This window comes from Diadema antillarum, unplaced genomic scaffold (assembly GCF_040938485.1).
Source record: "Diadema antillarum isolate AM-2024a unplaced genomic scaffold, OU_Dant_1.0 seq00001540_RagTag, whole genome shotgun sequence".
Lineage (NCBI taxonomy): Eukaryota > Metazoa > Echinodermata > Echinoidea > Diadematoida > Diadematidae > Diadema > Diadema antillarum.
The window spans coordinates 460,375-482,378 of record NW_027272271.1 but is presented as its reverse complement, the minus strand read 5'-3'; the positions used below and the strand labels follow the sequence as shown (position 1 = coordinate 482,378).

At 38.9% G+C, this 22,004-nt stretch overlaps 1 protein-coding gene across 1 annotated transcript; it reads right to left on the bottom strand.

Annotated features, from left to right (window-relative positions):
• Positions 1-6,188: 6,188 nt before the first annotated feature.
• LOC139710572 (acetyl-CoA acetyltransferase, mitochondrial-like) lies at positions 6,189-20,853 on the bottom strand. Its single transcript, XM_071622497.1, has 13 exons — positions 20,808-20,853; positions 19,398-19,441; positions 18,411-18,528; positions 15,720-15,815; positions 14,957-15,057; positions 13,492-13,584; positions 12,094-12,246; positions 10,908-10,959; positions 9,817-9,909; positions 9,249-9,362; positions 7,995-8,059; positions 7,247-7,404; positions 6,189-6,420 (listed from the first exon to the last, which is right to left on the bottom strand). The coding sequence occupies exons 1-13, from the start codon at positions 20,851-20,853 to the stop codon at positions 6,300-6,302; spliced, it is 1,254 nt and encodes a 417-aa protein (XP_071478598.1). The 3' UTR covers positions 6,189-6,299.
• Between the last annotated feature and the right edge of the window lie 1,151 nt (positions 20,854-22,004).

Genomic DNA, 22,004 nt, shown 5'->3' with positions numbered 1-22,004 from the left:
TAGCTATTTGAGATTTTTTTTTTCCTCTCTCCGTCCAGTAGTCAGTTGAGGGCACATCTCCTTGCCTGCAGTGCAGATGTTGGATGATGTCAAATTTGCGGCTTTCGGAGCGTCTCGTGTCGAGAAGTAACACCGAAGTAGCATCATCGAGATGCAGGGTGTTTGCAAAAGTGTTACCATGCAAGCAACTTAGGCCGGGTGGTAGGGGAGCTCTGGTAACCCCACACCGCTGTCAATCCTAGCCACCAAATCTCACTGCTTGGTGCCTCTCGATTTGTGACACTCTGTAATGTTTCACCATGTATGCAGGGTCGTATTGGTATTTGATGCATCAACTCCCATGCTTTCTGTAACAACTCCTGTCTTGATAATGTATGGAACTTGATATCAAGAGATGCAGGAAAATTTTGTTGAGTGAACGTATGCAGCAAAAAGACAAAGTATGTATGTTGCAGATGTTTCCTTGCAAGATGTAGACTGAATGAGGATGTTGTGATTGTACCCCTCTCTTCTATGAATACACATACTTGAAGTCGAGGAAACAAAGAAGAGATTCTAGGAAGTTGCCATGGAGATGCTTTCAGAGCGGCACAATTCGCAATTGCTATAGAAGTGTGAATATTATTGTCATTATTTTGTTCCATATGCATTGTTTCTTTCAACTTGACAATGGGAAAGCTGAACAAACTGCGTATTTTTGTTTTGTTTGTTTTTCAAGCCAATGTAGAATTAATCTTTTCGCATTCCGAAGAAGGCATGTGTTACTTCTCAGGACCTTTTAGAGGCTGCATATGTAAAACTTAACAACTTCACAATTGTGACTCTTGTTGCACATAGGCAAGACTGAGAAAAAGAAAACTTTACTGATATTTTCATGTTTTTGTGTACTTTTGTGACAGACAGTATTTGTGACCACGACCAGAAAGCCTGACCAGTGTATGCCCTGTGTATTAATGATTATTGTATGAAAACTACATGTAGATTCCAAGTATCAAAATGTCAGAAATGCATCACATGTCAATCAATGGATCAAAGAGCTCACTGCTAGGTCCTCAGGGAGAAAGAAAATCTATAAATTTAGATTCATTTAGTAAATCAGGCTTTTGATACAGCTTTTTTTTTTTTGTAAACACATTGTAAAAGTGAACATTTTTGCTTATTTTTTTTTTGCACTCAGCCAGGTATTAAAGATAAATTGTGCATGTTTTGTAATTCTGCAGAAATAAAATATAAAGTACTGTTCATAGAACAAGGCAAAAAAGAATTTGCTTTTATTTTCATGCTAGCTTCATTTTTCCTGTTTCAAATGTCTACACAGCAAAAATTTTCACTTTTACAGTAGCTTTCAGTTTCAATACAGAGAGACTTTGAGGACGCTGAAGACACTGAAGACTTTGAAGATGTTTTCATGAGACCACCAAAGCAACACATTCCAGAGTTTGAATATGGACTCACACCTTAGTCATAAAGTCCAGTACTATATGGAAAGAGTGTAGTATTCCAGCCATGATGTATTCAGTATCAGTATACACTGTGAGTGAAAAGCTTGTGTGCGAAAATTCCAAGGAGTGAAATGAACTCAGATTCCAAAGCCAGTTCTTGGAAAAGAGATTTTCTTTTTGGTATCATTTATTTGTCATGCTTTGTGTCAAGCATTACAAGAACTAATTACTGTAAACGTCAATATTTTCGCGCGATTAATTTTTCGCGCCGAGCGGCTCGAAAACATATTCGCGGGTTCTTAAATTCGCGCTCCGCAGCGGGTTAATACACAGTCGCTGTTTTCATCCAGCGATGCCAGCGTACGATAAGCGACGTAGCGAGCGGCGCGAGTGCGAGTACAAGCGCTCAACTAACCTCTTTGATTTTACTCGATACATGTACTGTAGTACTAGTACTGTAGTCGCGGGGATGTAGCACACCAATCGGCCTGGGCTCGGTGCGTGCGGTGCGTGCGATGATACTGCTATATATGCGTAAACATGTCTGTACTACGTAGCAGTATCATCGACGAAGCACACACAATTCAGGCCTTTCAAAATGTGCATGGAAAATTGCGAAGATATATTCGCGCGTTTTTGAATTCGCGCTAGCCGAACGTAGCGCGAAATCCGCGAAAATTAATGTACCGCGAAAATTTCCTCGTTTACAGTAACCTTTTTGAGCTGTGGAGGTGATGAATGTGTATAAGCATTTGTTCTGCTTGTAATTTGTATGCCAACGTAGGTTCCATCCTTAGAAGCTGAACAATGAACAACGTACTGTATACAAAAAAAGATATTAAAGCACAAGTGTGTATGGATTCATATTCATTGATTTCAAATTCATTCCTGCTCCATAATGGTACCTTACCAGAACAGTCTGAACATTGATGCTATTTTATATGTTCCTTGGATTCCAATTGTAAGGGACAGCATTCAGTTTGATTGCTAAATGAATTTAGTTTTTTTGAAGTTATGTTTTACAGTGAATTAGGAGCCCATTGAGACTTGGTCTTTGCAAAATGTGAAGGTCAGATAACCTTCTGTTTCCTTTATGTCATCTTAGAATGTATGTGAGTAATGAACTAATTTGTCTTGTGTTAACTCTACAGCAATTTGTTGACTGTGGGACTAAAGAGCATTGTTTTGTAATCATAAGATGGTGATGGGCCAATCATATTTTAATGAAGGTAGCTGTTGACACTCTAGAATGTTTTGTAGTTTATAGTGTCAAGTTTCTTTTACGTGGGGGAAAAAAGTTATGAGGACATTGATTATTATCTTCACATTTTTGTTCAAATGCTATCTTTATGCAAGATATGTTTCATTTTTGTTGTCATCTTTTCTCCCTGTATGTGCTTATTTTCCTAATGTGAATGGGTCCATTTCTCATGCCGGTGGATGTATGATGATAATGAAAAATATACCATTCAGCATTGCTGTTTTATGCAGTATACCACTGTGCTCCCAGATTAAAGTTGATGATTGTTGGCTTGAAAAGAAGCCACCCTCACTTGTAATTCCTATAAAAGTTGCACAGGCATTTATTTCTGACACTGATGATAATCGCTGCAGAGTTTGGTAAGGGATGAACATTACGGTAAGTCAAGGTTGTTGTGTTCCGTGAGTAGTCAAAAATCTGTGAATATTTGATATTGGATTTTCTAAAATGAATATTGAGGCATCTGCCAGTTGATATAAACGCATGTGATTCTGTCTTAATGATGATTACACACATGCGTATATATGCAATCTGTACTGAAAATAACAGTTACTGCTTTTGAGTCAGGGTACCCATTTTCTTAGTATAGGATATTCTATCATTACAATTACTTGCAGATGAGGCAACACTTATGCCTAGTGAATATTCAATTTTTGGTGTCGCGAATGCGCAGAAAACTTTTCCAAATTATATAATGTAGTAGAAGTAACAAAATATGGCACTGTGAAGATGAAATCTCCATGAGATCGAATTATCAGCAACCAAATTTCAAATTGTACCAACTTCATGTTCTAGCATACCAACTATAGATCTCACTGTCCCACACACCGATATCTGTGTCACTGTTTGTTGACATTCTGCTGATCCACTTGTGAGAAGTCAACCATCGAAAACAGAAGCTGGTAATACAGTGTAAAAGACTGCAGGTTTTTCACAATAATTCATCAAGTCAGGACACTAAACATGTACACCACTGTTCTGCTCTATGCTGTACATATGTGGATTCACGTGATCTCAAACATTATTTATGGTTGTGGTTATTCTTATGTATTTATATGGGTTGAATGTGTTACTGTTGATTTTTGCTTCATATGCGACAGAAAATTCTATGAATGATATATTCTAGAACATGTGTAATTATAGTGCCAAAGAGTTCTATTTATTTATACAAAGTTATGCTACAGCAATAAAAGAGAAGTTTGCTACTGGAAAGCTCAGCTGTTCACATTTGTATACTTTAAATGTAGTCCCTGATTGTCATACGTACCATCTCCAATAATCTTGGATTGTATCTACATGAGTATGTATCTAAATTTCTTGATGGAATTTCAAACTACATGTATGTGCTGATCTGTGAAACTCGGGGACATCAAATCTTTATTGCATTTGTCTCAAAACACAATCAACTCTGTACTCTTTTAAAAAAACACTACCTCATCTGTGGTAGACTACAATGAGACAAAACTGACAAATAAATGGACAAAATGCTTGCAGGGTCCACGACCATTAAAATAATGATGATTTTGTTTATTATTTTCTTCAATGATACAATATGTGTCAAGACACTAATGAAAAATGATAACAGTAAAATGACACAGAATATGGACTCTGCAAAGTTTCTACAATGTATGTCCTCTTTGAAAATAACATTTTCTGACCCCAAATCCTACCAAGGAGAGAACTTGGTACAAATCTTACGGGGAAAATTTATAGTCGAATGACTCTTCTTATACTATGTGATACAGCTGCTGCCATCTTGGAGATGGAATTGAAATACACACATCATATGTGCCACATCTGAGAATATTGCCTGGGTACAAAAGTTGACTATTAACAAGTGCAAATTCCCCCAACCAATTTGTCCATAACACAGTCGGTCACAAAGTGTGAACAATGTTACACAGCAAATGTATCAGAAATAGTACACGTACATGTACCACAAACAAACACTATGGAAAGCAAACATCACAGATATTATGCTGTATAAGACATTTTATTAATCCTTACAAAACTGTCTGAAATACGGATGGGGGGGGGGGGGGAGGTTAAAGGTGGCACACATTAGCCTTTTTGCAAATCACTTACATGATTGAACATTTAACTAAAAAATTGATCACTTGGACACATTAAGTGACAACGGGCATAAACTGCAATCTGTGTGTGAGTCACATGAACAGGTTCGCAAAAAATAAAACAAAGTATAATTATGCAAGTTCAGATTAGAGTGCAGTAGCCATATTTCAATGCACTAACAAGGTAATCAAATGATCACTCTTTCTATGAAAGGAAGGCCTTATGGAGTGAGCAAATTCGCCATACTGTAAAAGTGGCTATTTTTGCATTTTTTAAATTTTTTTTTGGCTTGGCTGCGTATTTTTAATTCTGCAGAATCAAAACAATTATTAGTGGAACATATGACATGCAAAAAACAGTTCATGTGTTTTTATTTTCGCGCTGGTTTCTGGTTGCACAAAATGCACAAAAATTTCCACATCACTAAAGATTTCCACTTTTACAGTAATTCACACTGAGCAATCAAAGATTGAGGAGCGATTTGTCATTATATGTAGATCTGTTTATGCTTTATAGCATACATCATGCCAAAGAAATCTCTCTCATCATCCTGCTCTCTATACACACAATTGCAGCCATTTGTCTATCACACGTGAAGCATTTATAAGGGGTCAAAACATTACATGCAGTTTGCCAACATTTTCATACTGTTCTTTTTTTCTGCTTCATGGTGATACCATTGTATGTGTCATCAACACACAGCACACATTGCATTTTTAAAAAACAACACAAATTAAAATCAACAAAAGCAACAATACAGACCTCTCTAAAATAAACTCTTGAACTCGGGACTAGGGCTCAACATTGCAGAAAACAAACTTGATTGTTTTTTAGTAATACATGTACATGTATGTTTTGCTTACCATGCACTCATACTTGTTTCTGTACAAACTTAAGAATTTCAATTCCATTTCAATTCTATTCATATTTAATTTTCAAGTTTGCCTAAATGATTGTTCAATATCCCCCTGTATATGACTCGCTTCATTCACTTTGAACGTAAAGTCATTTGATCAGCCACCCTTCTAACCCACAAACAATAAGCAACCGAACAAGAATCGCTTTATACCACGGATAGCAGATACTATATTACAAGATAGTGTAATATGTTGCAAGTACATGATAGAATTGATTTCATACCAAACAATGCTCTCATATTTTTATCTCCATCACAAAGACTACCATTCATACAAAATAAAATCATTAAAAAAAATAGTCCCACTGAATAATTTAAATGATTACAATACTGAATGATTTCAGTAACAATCATACCAAATGATTTCAAACTATACCCAATAAACCACCAACAATACATGAAATACATCAGCTGATCCAATGAGAGTGGAGGTAACCATGGTAACAATATCCAGGTCAGAGTTCAAGATGCTCCACTGCCTCGACTGTAGGTCCAGAGAGAGTCAAGGAGAGGTCACCGCAGTTATAACTTCTCGAAAAGTATCACAGGCGCTCGCTCCACTGTCTCTGTTGTGGATTCGGAGAGTTTAGAGGAGAGGTCGTCGCAGTTATAACTTCTCGATGAGTATCGCCGATGCTCCACCGCCCCCGTTGCAGATTCCTGCCAGCCCCTTTTCTCCTGGCTGGAGGTTGTGTGCCATGTGGCCCGTGATTCTTGTTCCAGACATTCTGAAATGGGGAAAAAATGAATGTACAAAGGGAAACTTGTTATAACAAGATCCTACAGACCATGGCAATTACCTTGTTATATCAATTTTCTCACTTTATCAGGGTACAAAGGAAAACAAAGATATATCAAGAGTTGGGACCCACAAAATCACCTTGTTACTAGAGGGTTTCGCTATATTCCACCTCTTCATATCAAGGTTCCACTTTACTTAAGTTTTCCTTCTTTTTTATTTTTGGTAATGGGGTGCACACAGTTATTGATGCTACATAATTTTAAATCATTATCTTATAACCTACAAGCAAAGTCTGAAAATTAACACATGTTGACCTTTCTCACTGGCTTCACTTCACAGACTATGACAGGCAAGGCAAGAGAAGAGTGCATACACATGTCAAAACTGATATCAGCGAAATTTGGTCTGTGTTTATTGATTGATAGGAACTTGACTTCTGCATAAATTTACTTCTTATTTGACTTTTGTGTTGGAAAATTTATGAGAAGGCATTCCCAAAACAGGTTTTCATCACGAACCATGCAAGGTTGACAGTATGCATTTTCACAAAGTGCCCTCAGAAATACCCTTTTATGGCAGAACTTACTGAGCCAAATATGACGGTGTGTGGTGCGTCTCCATGTTGGAAATGCTCACTCAGTCACATCCTTCAAATTATGTGCTTCATCCACTCTTTGAACTGATATTCAAAAACTGTCCCCCTTCAGAACCATTTTTTCCCTGGCCATGATGGGTTCCATTTGTGTACAGTTGCTCCACATTTCTTGGAAGCAAGTGAGGCAGGCGTGAAGAATTGTCGGAACTCTACTCACCCAATGGGATGGCCGATGCTGACGGCACCGCCGTTGACGTTGACCTTGGCGGGGTCAAGGTCCAACATCTTGATGTTGGCCAGGACGACGACGCTGAAGGCCTCGTTGATCTCGAACATGCCGACGTCGTCCTTGTGCACCCCGGTCTGCTCCAGCACCTGTGAGAGGCAGAAACGAGACCAAAAACTCATCGCTACTGGACATCGATACTGGACATCTAGCGCGAGAAGGAGAGTGACAGAAGGACATTGGCAAACTCATGGACACTGTGAAGTAGTCTGCATAGGGATATGACTCGTACCATGCAGCAAAGTGGTAATGTTATGCCTTATGTTGGGGCAATCAACTCTCCACTCCAAAAACAGATCTCTGTATTGGGCATGGATGGCAGTACTCAACATGTTTCTTTCTTTCTGTCTTTCATTGATTGATTGATTGATTGATTGATTGATTGATTGATTCATTCATTTATTCATTCATTTATTCATTCATTCATTCATTCATTCCATTCATTCATTCCATTCCTTCCATTCTTTCATTCATTCATAACATCTGAAGTAGGAGACAATGTTCTACTCCATTGATAGGTAAAAAAAAAAAAATAGCCTCGCATGGCAATCACATGGCAGGGGCTACCAATTCTACACCCTCTCCAGTTGCAACACTTATGAGCCTAGTAAAGATTCCAAGTACTTGGTGTTACAGATATTCCTTTAAAATATTCAGAGAAAACTAGACATGGTTTTACCTTTGGCATAGCATAGGCTGGAGCAATTGGGAATTCTATGGGTGCAACAGCTGCATCAGCAAATCCTGTTTGGAAAAAAAAATGACATACTTGCACAGGGTATACAAGAAAATGTTGCAAGCAAACACACATCACTATCATAATCATCATCATCATCATCCTAAAACCTTGCCATGAAAAAAGGTCTTAGCAAAGTGAAATAAGACAAAGACGTGGTCATTGTCTGAGGACTTTCAACTGATGCCTAAAAATGCAAGTTAACACGGTTGCAGCTGAGCAAAAACCAATTGTAAATATGCCAGCATCTTCAACATTACTGTAATCAAAATCACGGTGCCTCTCACACAGTGCAAATGTTGCTGTCAATAGAGCTCTGAAATGCATTTTTGACATTGGCATCAAGTTTCCGACTGGATGACTTTCAATGGCCTGCAAAGAAACAAAGCTGTTTTCTGTGGTATGTGAAAAGGTTGACATGTCAAGGAAATTAGGACGCCATAATTTCCATGCTATATCTGATAACTTGCATTAGCAGTGCAAAGAACTTTTCCAACATTACGAAGTACAAAATGTGACTACATTGGCCCTAAAATGACACAATTGTATTAATGACATTTGTTCTTTGGGTTCTCTTTCCAGCAAAAAATGGCATCATAATATATGCCATCAAAGTAATTACTGTAATAAGCCAGTTCGGAGATAGCTCATGTGCACATGGGTACAAATGACCTTTCATTTTTCTCAGTTGGTTAGGCACTTCACTCAATTCAAAGTGACATAATGTAGCAACTTGCCCAACATAGCAATTTATGGAACTCATATTCTAACAAAGAATGAACCTGTGTAGATGAAGTGACCAGAATGGTTCATCAATCAACACTTTGGGAAGCATCTATTTCATTGAGCTGTTTTGAATACATTAACAAACTTTTCTGTTAACATTGCCAAATACCAGGCATGCTGTCAGGTGGATGTACTGGCAGGCACCATATATAAGGATTCATGAATAATCATAGCATTACAGATACTTATCTAACTGAAATTAAAAACCAACCTGTCTCTCGGTACAAATGACCTTTTTCTGCTCATGCTCAAACTGGAACCCCAAACTGGCTTATTGATAGTGTCACTTATAGATTCATATTCTATAGAAAAATGATGTACAGGAAATGTCACAATGCCTTTGGGTATAGCTGCTACAGCTTAACTACCAAAACTTAGGGAAATGCTTTACTTAGGGGCATGACTGCCTACCGAGTATTCTCGCAAGCGGTTTGATGTTTCGCTTTGCCGCCTCCTGTGCTGTCATGAGAACCATGGCTGCTGCTCCGTCGTTCAACGTGCTGGCATTAGCAGCAGTCACCGTGCCTGGAGGAAAAATATAAATCAAACTTTAGAGTATTAACCCATTGAGGACGGTTTGATTTTGCTACAACATGCATTTCACATAGACGCTTGCCAGAGTATACTCGGGACTCGTCCTCAAAGGGGTAAATGAAGAAAGTTAACACAATAGATCCATTTGGAAATAAACTGTACAATGATTAAAAAAACAAAACAAAACAGTTTATTGGTAGACACAGCAAACATTCTGGAATACGCCAGTGGCGGATCCAGAGGGGGGCGCAACCGGCACACGCCCCCCCCTTTATTTGTCGTTAAAAACAAAAGAAATAAAAAGAAAAAAATGAAATGAAACCCGGAAGTGGCACCAGAAAAATTAGTCACGCCCCCCCCCCCCCCCCCCCCCTTTTACAGAATTCCTGGATCAGCCCCTGCACGCGGTCGGAACTGCACTCCGGGATCAATTTACAGCACTCACCATCTTTCTCGAAGACTGCCTTCAGACCTCTGACTTTGTCAAAGTTGACTTTGCTGTACTCTTCATCCCCTGAAACCACCACATCTGGCTTTCCTGAAATCAAACGAGTGTGAGCCATACACAATGAACATAAAGTACTCAGCATACACCCCTTGTTCCTGATCTCACGGTTCCATGACATTTGCTCCTGTGACAATTGCTCCCATGAAATATCTGCATGCTATCAAAGCCAAACATAGTTTCTAACTAACAGAAACAGAACCCTAACCCTAATCCTAATCCTCACATCAAATTAAACCTCAAATCCTATCACAACCCTAACCCTAGGTCCTTGGAGAGAATAAGACCAGAGCAATTGTCGCATCCTCACACGCACATACAATCAAAGCAGTCTGTGGCGGCCATCCAAGGGAGACGAACAGAGTGGCTGTTACAGACAGGTGGCTGCTACAAGAGAGGCTCTCAAACACATTTCATATACAGTGTAAGCTTGTTATAAACAGGTCGGATATAACAAAACCCTCTTTCACTAAGGCGCTTCTGCAGGTCTTAACTCTTACTCTATATATTTCTTTACTTACACTGTACGTACCCTGATACAGCAAGAACCTGATATAACAGCGGCATGAGCAATATTTTTGATGGACTTCAGCACTTTGTAACAAGAGGCCACTATTCCAAAAACTCCAAACTCCAAACTCCAAATTTTATTGTCCAAGAATGGAAATTCATTTTGCCCAATTAATCGTGGGCCCGGCAGCCACTGAGCAGCGCCAGATCGACGTTGCTCTAACCTTTTCAACTGTTGAACGGCAAACAAGGTAGCAGCAACTCCCATCTTTTAACGTCTTTTGGTATGACGCGGCTGGGGTTTGAACCCACGACCTCCCGATTGTGAGGGCAGCCGCTCTACTCACTGAGCCAACACATCGGTTATCATCATTATTATTATCATCATTATTATTTTCTTCTTTAACAGGGTCATTGTTACAGGTTCTAGGTCCCCATTATCTAACAAGGTTCCCCAGTACCCTGACATGGAGTTTCCTCCCACTGCAAGTGTTTGCTGTAGTGAGGATACACACACTCACCCCTCTTCTGTGGGACGCCAATGGGGATGATCTCCTTGTCGAATACGTTGTTCTGGGAAGGAGAAGAGAGGAGCAGCAAGGTAAAGATCATAAAATTTCTATTCAGCATGACCCAAAGATGACTGATTACCTCAATATATATTTTCATGTGCTGCCAAAAAAAAAAAAATAAATAAATCCAAAAAAAAAAATTCTCCATTTCATCTTTAAAGAGTGTCGTTGCCATCCAAATGGACCCTGTCATCATTTTTACTCCGATTGTAGCACCATCCCATCCATTTGGATCAATTCTCATTAAAATTCTCCAAATAAGGTTTCACGATATTGCTTTTTTTTTAATGGATGTGTTCTTTCCATTCAGTGATGAATAAAGTTTACTGTATTTTTCAATCCTCTTCTGAAAAATCTATATTTATCATTATTGTTCTCTTCATAATGAATATTACTACAACTATGAAACTGAGCCTTAATGAAATCAACAATCAACCTATTTTCGATACAGCTGACGCATCTCTTTGTATCAATGATATCATGTTCTATTATTTTCTTCCATGCGTATCTTATCAGTTATCATGGTCACCATGACAACGATGATCATCATCAATGTACCTAATCATTATAATAAACCTGAACACAAGTTTAGACTGGACATTTCAATTATGAATCCTACCCTCTCAGCATATATGCCCATCCTGTTTTTCTCTCATTTCCTCCTCATTTAAGTCACTTCAGTCATCCTCATCAACATCATCATCATGATTATCATCTTCTTCCTCCTCTTTGTCATAACCACACCCATCACTTCAGTAATCATCATTACCATCACCTTCTTTCTCCTTTTCCTCCTCTTCTTCATCACTACCAATCCCATCAATGAAGTCGTTAATATCATTATTACCATCCTCCTCCTCTTCTTCTCCTTCATCATGACCTCACCCAAGACTTCAGTCATCATTAACACAATTACCATCATAAGTATCATCATCACCTTTATTCTCCTTGTTCTCTTCCATCACTACTGCACTCATCTCTTCAGTCATCATTATCATCATTATCATCATCATCACCACCACCACCACCACCATCATCATCACCATCATCATCATCATCCTTTTTCTCCATATCATCATCACTACCACTGCTGTATCCACTCACTCCAGTCATCACCATAGCAACAATCACTCACCGCCCCTGCTGCTTGGCTCTTCTGATAGGAGCCAATGGCGTAGTCGTCCTGCTGCTCCCGGGAGATGCCCAGCTTCTTGGCCGTGTCCTCCCCGCAGTTGCCCATGTGAATCTTGTTGTATACGTCCGTCAAGCCGTCCTTCACTATGGCATCCTGGGAAGGGGAAGATTAGATCAGATACAAGAAATCATCAAAGACTGGAACAGACTAACCCAGGAGGCAGTCGTGGCCAAAACCACAGACACATTACTGTATATGCCATATATTTCGCGAGTCTAAATTGTCGGGAAGTCCCGATTTTCGTGAATTGGGACTTCCCGACAATTTCGCGAGTGGTTAAATTCACGATCGTGGAGTCCTGTACTGAACGGAGAAATGTATATGCATACGTCACATTTTGCGAGTTTTTAATTTCGCAAATAGCAGCTGACTCGCAAAATTCGCGAAAATAAAAACCGCGCGAAATATTCGGCGTATACAGTAACCCGTTGAGGGCGAATCCCAGGCAGTATACTCGGGCAGATGTCTATGGAAAATGTGTGGTGTAGCAAAATCATCCCGTCCTCAAGGAGTTGATGTCACAGGCCTCAGCCCAGGAGTAGTTGCTGAACATCCATTTTTTGACATTCTATTTCTGTATTTCCATTATTCATTGATGTGCTGGTTTATTTGGTTATTTGATTACTTAGATGATTATTTCTGCAACTCTACAATTTCTTACAGGGTACATGCAACTCAGACTTCCCCGTAAGTGACATATGATAAACAAGTTGATTGTGGTTACTACAAAGGAAGAAGAAGTTACAAAAAAGAAAAAAAAAACCCAAACAAACGAAACTATCACATACAAGAATCAAATATGTCACTTTTCAATCTGCACTCTACTACAGCTTGATAACATTCTGAAACTTTCTTCTTGACTACAAAGTTGTAACTCATGGTAGTAAGGATAATGATTATCATAATGATGACGATGTTGATGATGACGATGACGATGATAGAGGACAATGTTAATCATTCTCATCATCATTGCAAATGCAATACTGTCTTACGTAGAATAAGAAGTCACTTTTCATTAAAAAACTGTCCTCACAGAATGTCCTGCCACTACCATTACCCTACTGTTGCCAGGTATCCATTTGCAACCTTGGTTTAATAGGAGGGGCACACCAGGTAGTACATCTTGCGCAGGGACGTGGACAACGAATAGGATTTGAACCCTAGAAAATATCTTGTTTTCGGCTCAAGGGCTTGTTCCCTAAACCACAGCTCCATCATCTCACACTCTGACACAGAATCACATCAGCAGACAGCTAAAAAAGGCAAAAGAGAGGGATGACTGAGGTAAAAGCTCCCACCCTTCTTGGGGACAAAAATGAAGGGTGTGGCTCGACTCACCTCCAACTTTGCTCCTCCGTAGCCTGGGTCACCCCTAGCCATCAAAAGAGGAACATTAGACATGCTCTCCATACCCCCGGCAACCATCACATCCTGGTAGAAAAACAACAACAAATGAATAAAATATCACACACACAAAAATCAATGAAATAATCATGGAGGTCAATTCTATTCTCTCCGTGTTCAACAAACTATACATTTATTAAATCTAATGAAATTCAGTGTTTTAGTAGTAACCAAGATTTAAAAAAAAAATAATACTGTGCATACTTGGGCTTGATTTGAGCCAAACAATCATCAGGAGGTCATTAGTTTAAATTCAGTCTGAGTATGTATGTATACAACAATAGCAATAACACTTCCAATTCAATTCAATTCATACATTTATTCAGTAATAAAAATCGTTTGGATACACATAAAATGTTTACAAAATGTAGCAGGTACAGTTCTGAGAAAGCCAGAGGCTTGTTAAAAAAGAATGTACCCTTGAAAACAAATCATACACATATTGCACTTTAAACATTGAAATACCAAATGATAAAAGGAGCTCAGAGAGAATAAAACATATTAAAACAAGCACAAAATCAAAATTTACAACAATTTCCGACAACATCAAGGGAACATGGAGAGAATAAAACATACTAAGACAAGGACAAAACAAATAACACCATATGAACCAAAACAAACAAAACAAAACGAGGTATAGAACGAGACTACAGATATACGTGTAAATAGTACGAGAAAGCATTACCGATTGCAGCACATGTAAAATACATGATAAAAAAAAATGTAATTCAAATTTCCCTATTTTGACTACTTTAAGAATATACTGTGTGAATATACCTTTCAACGAACAGATGTGAGAATGTAAGATTACAGTTTAGGAAAAACAGTATTTTGCATGAAACTTGCAGTATTTTGGCCCCCTCCTCCCCCCCCCAAAAAAAGAGTAAAAAATACTGATATATATATATATATATATATATATATATATATATGGGCCGTGACGCGAGAAAAGGGCCCTTAGCGCCGCTGCGCGAAAACGCCAGAAAACGGCGCGAAAGTTTAACAAAGCAATACGCGCAAAAAAGATCAACTAGCTAACTACGCGGAAATGCTTAGACGCATCAAAAAGTGACAGGATTTGGACAATGCTGTTTTGAATGTCGTAATTGGAGCATTTAGGAGTGAAATTTCAGACAAAGGTTTGTATATCCACATTCGTCAGAGTTTCTTCTACAATATGGAGGTGAAAACTCATTTTCGGTATATAATGCCCTAAGGGCCCTTTTCTCGCGTCACGGCCCATATATATATATATATATATATATATATATATATATATACATATATATATATATATATATATATATATATATATATACATATATATATATATACATATATATCTCGGTATATCAAAAGTCGGCATCTTTGCTAGAGGTAGAAAGGCTGGGTCACTGACCTGGTGGCCACACATGAGGCTCTGAGCAGCCATCATGATGCTCTTCATTCCAGAGGCACAGACCTTGTTGACGGTGGTGCAGGGTGTGCCCAGGGGGAGACCTGGCATCACAGACAAAAATTTATTATGTGATCTGATTTATAATGACGAATGACTTTCATCACCAGAAACTTCCATAAGATTTCAAAGAGTGCACAACTTCCACAGTGAATTAATTCATTCACATTCTAATCTGTGTACTTATTGATATATATGTGCATATGTGCTGCTTGTCTTAATAGTGCTACATTGTTTTATGTTGCCAAAAGGAAAGGGAAAAAAAAAAATAATGCAAAAGACACTGAACACGCTAAGTAGGTTAGGAAGATGGGTCTGTTGAACGAGTGTGCCAATAATCAAAAGCATGTTACAAAAACATATAAATTGATACAACAGTATCTGTTAGAGTAGAGCACTGAAAGTGGGGCAGTGGTGTTAGAGCAATGTGGTGGGATGGGGGGGGGAGGGAGGGGGTATTCAACTTCTACAGGGATAGAGCAATGAGGGTGGGGTATTGGGGTGGAGCAGTGGGTAAGGACAGTGGGGGTGGGGCACTAGGGGTACGGCACTAGGATGGGGCAGCAGAGGTGGGGCAGTGGGGTGGGACAGTGGGTTAGGACAGTATGGATGGAGTATTGGGGTAGGACAATGAGGGAGGGGCAATGGAATGGGATGGGAAGGGGGGGGGGGGGTGGGGAACAGAGAGGCGGGGCAGAGAGCTTACCTGCTCCAAGAGCAGCCTGCCTTGTTGGTGCTTGACCTTGACCAGCTTGGAGGACATTGCCCATGTAAACCTCATCCACCTCTTCTGGAGCAATGCCTACAATCAACATTGACATGAAAACACACAAACACATAAACAAACAACTGCTTATTCTAAAAATTCTCTGATAAAAAATTACTAGCATCATGCTATTAAGATTAAAGGCAAATTGTGCAATTTGTGCAAGTATGTCAAATACCTTGACACAAAAGTGGGAACTGTACACTATCTATTTACAGTTGAATCTCTCTTATCCGGCCTCCCTTTATCCGGATCTCTCTATTATACGGACGCAATCTCGCCGTAATTTTTTTTTTTTTAATAATTACGGGAGGAAAGGGGGATTCCCAACTCCTTGAGAACTCCTACACAAACACACATGAATTACATATACTTGATACATTTCTTAATAATTATTTAGGTAAATCATCCCAAGAATTTATAAAAGAAAATGATTTCATTCTTGCAAACACGAACCCCTATTTTGGGGTCTGTTACTGAGTGTAACAAGGAAAAGTAGAAATTACGCGGTGCGTAATATATGTCCCCGCCGGAAGTAGCATTTTGTAACAAAATGTGCAATATAGGTAAAAAATCAAGGTCAAAGGTCAAAGAAGTCAAAGGTCAAAATTCTGTGTAGAAGTTTTGAAGCCCTCACCTAGTGCCATCACATAAAGCAAATGGAATCGAAATTGGGTTAGAAATGGCGAAGGAGTAGCATTTTGTAGCCAATGTACAATATAGGTCAAAAATCAAGGTCAAAGGTCAAAGAAGACAAAGGTCAAAATTCTGTGTAGAAGTTTTGAAGCCCTCACCTAGTGCTATCACATAAAGCAAACGGAATCGAAATCGGGTTAGAAATGGCGAAGGAGTAGCATTTTGTAGCAAAGTGCAGAATATAGGTCAAAAATCAAGGTCAAAGGTCAAAGAAGTCAAAGGTCAAAATTCTGTGTAGAAGTTTTGAAGCCCTCAACTAGTGCCATCATATAAAGCAAACGGAATCGAAATCGGGTTAGAAATGGCGACGGAGTAGCATTTTGTAGCAAAATGTACAATATAGGTCAAAAATCAAGGTCAAAGGTCAAAGAAGTCAAAGGTCAAAATTCTGTGTAGAAGTTTTGAAGCCCTCACCTAGTGCCATCACTTAAAGCAAACGGAATCGAAATCGAGTTAGAAATGGCGAAGGAGTAGCATTTTGTAGCAAATGTACAATATAGGTCAAAGGTCAAGGTCAAAGGTCACAACTGAAATTCTGTGTAGAAGTTTTAAAGCTCCCATGTAGTGCTATCATATAAAGCAAACAGAATCAAAATTGGCTCATAAATGACAGAGAAGTAGCAAATTGAACATTTTGATCACACACGGACGCACACACGGACGGACGCACGGACGCACGGACGCACAGACACACACACGTACGGAGCCCGTTTCATAGTCCCCTGCTCGAACTCGTTCGGCGGGGACAACAATGAATAGGTTGCAGTATACACATTACTACATGTGGTACTACAATGGGCTACATCAGTACATGTGTATGTATATGTACATGTATAAAGCATTGAGTCTCCCATATCCGGCCAAATCCCTTATCCGGATGAGCCCCGGTCCCGACTTGTCCGGATACGAGAGGTTCAACTGTACTTTTTACAATAAGCCAATTTCAGTGAAAATTTCCTGTTATAAATTTGCAGATGAGACAATCATTGCTCTTTTACGTCTACACCTCGAAACTATAAAATGTGTTCTTAGTTTTTGGCTACTTCAGTGGAGCACAAAATTAATGGTGGAAAATGTTCATGTTGTATTCCACAAAGTATCCAATTTTGACAGTGTATCATTATCATATTACAGGCTACAGAATGTTAGATACTACTTGAAACGCATTCTTTATTTTGTTTGTTTGGTTGTTTTTTTTTAAATGGCCGGACAACTTTGAAAGTCATAGACCAAAGTTTACCTGTGCAGACTTGTCATATCATTCATGAATTAGAAAATAACTGCAACATGTTATCTTTGGAGCTGGGGCTAGCTACCAAGAGCAGGTGTCAAAGAAAAGAACAATTCCACAAATATAATTATTTTTACATTACTATTTTTTCACAAGATGAGTAAAATAAAATCTTTATGGACATGACAAAAAAATTATCTTTACTTCACAATAACTCACATTCTGGAAGAGCAATGCTTTTCTTGAACAACCACACATATCAAAGAATATCTTAAAGATAATATAAAGTTTTGGTACCTCAAAAGTTTCCCTGTCTTAGTTTGTGTTTCAGGTTAAAGTACCTTTCATATAACTAACACTGTGAGACTTACTCGCCTCAAAGTGCTCTCATGTCTTAGTAATCATGCAATAATGGTTTCGTACCAGAGCAGAGCGGGCTCTGAAAAATTCGAACGAGCTGTTAATAGTTTGACTCGACGCGGTACCGCGACAATCAATTATACACGTATTGTACGAAACCATTATTGCATGATTACTAAGACATGAGAGCACTTTGGGGCGAGTAAGTCTCACAGTGTTAGTTATATGAAAGGTACTTTAACCTGAAACACAAACTACGACAAGGAAACTCAGGGAAACTTTTGAGGTACCAAAACTTTACATTATCTTTAATGGGAAGATAGAAATATGCTGTTTCTTGTTACCTGCTTTCTCTATTGCTGCTTGGATGGCTACAGACCCCATTCTTGTGGCTGGAAGAGAGGCTAAGGAACTTCTAAAGGAACCTATTGGAGTTCGCACAGCACTTACAATTACAACATCCTAATGATTGGAAAAATAACAAAAGAAAACTTTTATTTTTTTGGCTTGACAATGTTACTCATTGACTATTAAATGCACTAGAGCTCAAACATGTGGATCACACAATATCATTACTATCACTTTTTATTTTGTCTTAGCATGAATGCTGAGCAATATGCTGACTTCAATAGCAAGTCTCCTTGAATCTTAAATACTTGGTAAATTCATTCACATCTTATTCCATTGCAAGAAAACAAAATGGTAGTTAAAAGTCATATCTAACATGAATTCCACAGCACAAAGTGGTGAAAATTCAAGATTCTTACAGTTAATGAAAGATATGAAGTTTGAATTTTCTTCAATTTGTCTCCCTCTAACAAACCTCAACCTTCATCCCTCTACTTAATATTCTCATGGGTTAATGAAAGATAAATGTTAAAAATCCCCCCCCAAAAAAAACAACAACAGACAAACAAACAAACAAACAAACAAAGCAAAGCCCCTTTTCCTGATTAGACCTCACTTAAGACTTGGAAATCCTTGCAGTTCTAAGTCAAGAAATTGTCTGAGTTGATACACTGCAAGATCTTCTAAAATGATAGTGTTTAGAACTGCGTATTTTTTTTTTCTTATCTCTGAACTTGCAAAATGTAACAAGACAATAACCTGTGTTGACATGATTTGTCAGTCCTGATTGAAGACAAAAATGATGCACTACCAACATACTTTTGTAAGTGCCCAGATACTTTTTGCTTCAGTGATCAACACAAACCACTGGTTTGATTTCTAGCAGTGTCAGTAAAATGCATACTGAGCTCGACATTGCTAATTGCTGTGTATGATTCATCAGAGCTGTGGTTTGTTAGTTGGTTCTGAAAAGTGATACTCACATTAAGCCCTTTGACAGTTGAAAATTGTCTACTGGAAGGGGTCCATACCTGAAAACCAGTGACAATAACATTGCAATGTGGCATTACGAATGGGAATATTGTTTATTGTGATATCATCTGCAATTACACAGATAAATTCTAAAATCCTCAAAACTGATGAATTTCTTGTAAACTTGACATAAACCTACATGGTTTCAAAGCAATTTAACATATTGGCCAGCACTGATCATTTTTAACATCAAGCTTATCAACTATGCAGTCTCTAGTATGTCCCCTTGAACAGAAGTTGCAATGCAAGTTGTCCATATCCACAATCCACTAGGCATTACCAATTTAATGAGTATTTGCAAAAATTTATGCAGAAACTTTTAACAAAGAACACTTGGGTAAGTTCATAGTGAAACAAAGTTTTTATGATTAGTTTTCTCCGTTCAAACATATGGTACATTCTGTCATTGTTCGTGCATATGGTACATTCTGTCATTGTTTGTGCATACGGTGCATTTGTAAGTGCCGATAACAATCTTGTGGTTGTGGTGCTACAAGAGGGGCAGAAGTTCATTAAATGTTGCATTGTATAGGCAAAGCATACCTAGCTGGCCCTTGCCAACTGTATGAGGTGGGCAAGTGAGAGTGACGTTATACACTAAGCAAATCCACAGCCAAACAGGATGACAAAAATTACACCGTTTGCTCGCTAGCTATGCTGGTAGTAACTGGGATCATTACGCCGGCTTCCTGTCACAGCTACTCTGTAGAATTGCTCTCTGTAAAGCCAACACAAAGCCCTATGACCAGCTGCGTGCACGAGCACGTACATAAACAGAAATGCTGTAATAGTACAACAACCTAGAATTGGAAGTGTATTGTGCTACCATCATGACATAAGGTCGGACGGCCATCAGTTCTTTTCTGAACATGCACTGCAGACAGGGAAGATCACAAATATTTTCTAGTAGCCGGATCTAGCAACATGAAAGACCACTTTCCAACCATTTTGACCAGGACTTCCGCTGTTTTGATCATGTCGATCCTGCAGAAAGAAATATTCTGAAATAATTGGAACAACATGAATCAGAGATCAAATGTGTATTGTGTCATCATCAACTTTCTGTGACTATTAAGGTGCGAGGAAATGAAATGGTGTCGAAGGAGATAAAACTCATGTGTCGTGTAGACTGCATTTAGGCCCACTGGCACTGTTGCATAACAATGGTAGGTTATCGACAGTTCACTCTCACGTGGTTTACAACTGTACAAGTATGATGTTTGCTACAGATCCAATGAGGAATGCAGCTTACCAGCAATTATACTACGACAAACGAGTACGACATCTACTTTGACGCAAGCAGGTATTAAAACAAAAGAAAGAAAGATATTTTCGTATTTGCGAGAAGTCTGGATTTCATTTGCTTACCAGTTTCTTTGGTATTGCTCGTATTATCTGCGATGCCATTTTAGGAGCACGATTTTCAGTGGATACGACGAAAAGTTTGCCTTTCCCAAACTATATAAAGCTCGCTTGGCCGTGTCGCTGTTCACATCAAGCTCGCGAAACACACCGGCAAGACTCCGTGCTGTGTAGAAGTGTGTGGGGCTACGGTAGGAGACCACGTACGGAAGAGAACGTTCGGAGGATGCTGCAGCACCAGCGAGCAGGAGCGAAATTTCCCAAAGGTCCCTGCCCGTGCTGTCGGGGCGGAGGTAAGGTAGCGAGGTCCGCTCCTAGACCCTCCGACTTGAAGAGATGAAGTGGCGCCGCGGCCGCGGCAAACTTGAAATTCTGTCTGTGTCGCCTGATACGATTAAAGTTACAGCACTATCGTCGTTGATAGATAAATGAATTTTGTATGTTTTCATTGTGTCTTTTGCCCAACACCGAGTTAGACGTTTTCCAACGAGAAAAAAACTGTGAAATACAAGATGGAAAGGGAACCCATCATTTCAACGTTCAACTCGAAACAAAATATTTTGGACGGAGGTGAGTCGACAGTAGATCTAGTCCCACATATTGCGAATGAGTGTGACTCTTGTTCTTGGTTTAACTGATTTTTTTTTCTTTTTTTTAACGGTAATTGTGACTTTATTGACATGGACTCTATGGACTTGGGCACAACTTTTTTTTTTTATTGTCGATATGTTGAAATACCTGTTTTGAACCTGTCAGCATTGTCCCTTTTTTATTGTCTTTAGACACCATTTCAGGATTAAAGTTTAGACAATCACAATGCGCTAAACATTGCTAATTTATTTAGGCCTATTGTTCACAAAAGGTGTCGTGCCACCGTGGTACGACATAACGTAGATCAGATAATTAAATTCACAGAACTAGATTCTAGGCAACCAACAACTTACTGCTCTAGGATGATCCTATTCCTAGAGTGACGTACTAGAACCTATCTAGATAGAGAGACCTACACCTAGGCTACAGCAACGCAACATACAATGTAACAGGCTGTATTTTAAGTTCCCTTTTTCTTTTCTTTTCTTTTTCATTTTATATGTCTTCTTCTTCTCCTTTTTCTTCTTCTCATCTTCTTCTCCCTCTCCTCCTCCTCCTCCTCCTCCACCCCCTCCTTGGATCTCCATCTCCTTCTTGCTTGGTCT